At 44.3% G+C, this 1914-nt stretch overlaps 1 protein-coding gene across 1 annotated transcript; it reads right to left on the bottom strand.

Annotated features, from left to right (window-relative positions):
* Positions 1–301: 301 nt before the first annotated feature.
* Positions 302–1358, bottom strand: LOC117502156 (neurogenic differentiation factor 4). Its single transcript, XM_034161186.1, has one exon. It carries the CDS (start codon positions 815–817, stop codon positions 338–340), a length of 480 nt encoding a protein of 159 aa, XP_034017077.1. The 5' UTR covers positions 818–1358; the 3' UTR covers positions 302–337.
* Between the last annotated feature and the right edge of the window lie 556 nt (positions 1359–1914).

The raw sequence follows: 1914 nt of genomic DNA, 5'->3' as shown, positions 1-1914 counted from the left end.
CCATGGTAAAAGAAGAGAAAACATGAATGAGAACAAAATTGTGACCAGTGGTAGCATAATGAAATTTGTAACCTCACCACTAGATGGCACCAAATCATGCACAAAGTAGCTTTAAAGAAAGGAATCCCGAAATGAAATTTAAGACACAGTGATGTTTTGGTGTTTAAATTGTCCATTTTAAATTACCTGAATAATCAAGTTTTGACAGGGTGTCTGCAAAATCCACATGGAAACATGCATTAACCAGATATTTTAAAATATGATTTAACAGGTCGTAGGCCTTCAGATTAGATGCCCATCCAGCAACCCGCTCTGTGTTACAATAAACACACCAGACTCATGATTTCTCCAGCAGGTCCGTCATGAAGGAGATGTAGACGATGGCCAAGCGGAGGGTTTCGATTCTGGAGAGTCTCTTCTCGTAGGCGAATGTGGGAACTTTCCTCCTCAGCTCATCAAAGGCCTCGTTCAGACTAAACATGCGCTTCCTTTCTCGTACGTTGGCCGCCTGCCTCTGGACCACGGTGATGATCCTCCTCCGTTTGGATTTGGAGCGTCCGTGCGTCCCGACGCAGTATTTCGGCGCGTCGGTCATCCTGCGACGAGCGCTCAGTCTGTCAGTACGCACCACATTGTCAAGGCTCAGATCCAGGCTCCAGGGCGCGTCGCGCAAAAGCGTGTCCCTGTTCGGACGGGATGAAGCGTCATCCACCTGCTGCTTGGGGTCCAAGGCGTATTTCTGCGGACACTCCATTAAGTTTATATCATTTACCAAATGTATAAAGGTGGAGTCTACCATGTGGCCTCGTGTCTCCATGTTCAGCCCTCAGACGCTGCGTGGAGAATGTGGATATTTTATATCCCTGTTACTCAATCAAGCGCAAAAAAAACAAACCAAACCTTCCAGGACAAACACCACGAAAAAAACTCAAAAAGTAAAAGCCAATCGTGTCCAAATCTTGTCAGAGCGGGATACGGTGAGATCCTCTTTGGCGCAAATCCAAAGGCCTTTCCCGCTGTTTTAATCATTCTCCATGCGCCATTACGCAGTGCCACAGCTTTCATGTCCCCGTTACTTCTAAACTGAGTCCATTTTCAACATTAATTGAGTGAATCGGAGGGAATGAGGCTTAAAAAGGCTCAGAGAAAAGTACCAGCGTCCTCCTGAAGGTACTTAATGAGTTCTGAAGAGTTGAGGCTCTTGACAAAGGGTCATATAGTCTTGTTTGCACTGTCCTCTCTGCTTCAGAGGCTAAATAATGACACTTTTATCACTTAAACAGGCTGGAGGGAAGAATAGAACATTCCCTAACTGTCACTACACACCACAAGCTTTTCTGTTGCAAATTAAAGCAAATATCTGTCCGTTCCCATGGCAGGACAGTATCCACACTGCTGAGCCTGCAGGCTTTAATCATGTTGGAAAAAGTGCTCGGTCACTACAGATGCCTCAGATAGTGAGGACACATGCATTTTTAGTGGTTTTAAAAACCTTAGCTGAAAAATATTGGGATTTTTCTTTGTTGGCCATTACGAAAAACAAGTTTATCCAAGTTTACTAGAAGTATGCCCCTTTAAAACCTAAAATAAATTCCTTTATTGTCTTTTCTATAGGTGCTCGTGTTTGTTCAGGGTTACCACAGCAGATCCAGCACAGATCCACATCAGGACTTGGCACAAGTTTTACACAGATGCCCTTCTTGATGGAACTCCTGTTTTACCTGGAGAAACAGCAGCCCCTGGCCTTCCAACTCCCATCTGAATATTAAACCGGACCCGCTCTGCTTAGATTCTGAGATCTGACAGAACCATGTTTACACAGAGCAGAGTGGCTGCCATTATATGTTATCAGCATATACCTGATCAGCGTATACTGAACAGGTATATATGCTGAACAGATTATAGTTAAAGTAT

Source organism: Thalassophryne amazonica, chromosome 20 (assembly GCF_902500255.1).
Source record: "Thalassophryne amazonica chromosome 20, fThaAma1.1, whole genome shotgun sequence".
NCBI classification, from domain to species: domain Eukaryota; kingdom Metazoa; phylum Chordata; class Actinopteri; order Batrachoidiformes; family Batrachoididae; genus Thalassophryne; species Thalassophryne amazonica.
This window is presented reverse-complemented; position numbering and strand designations above follow the sequence as displayed.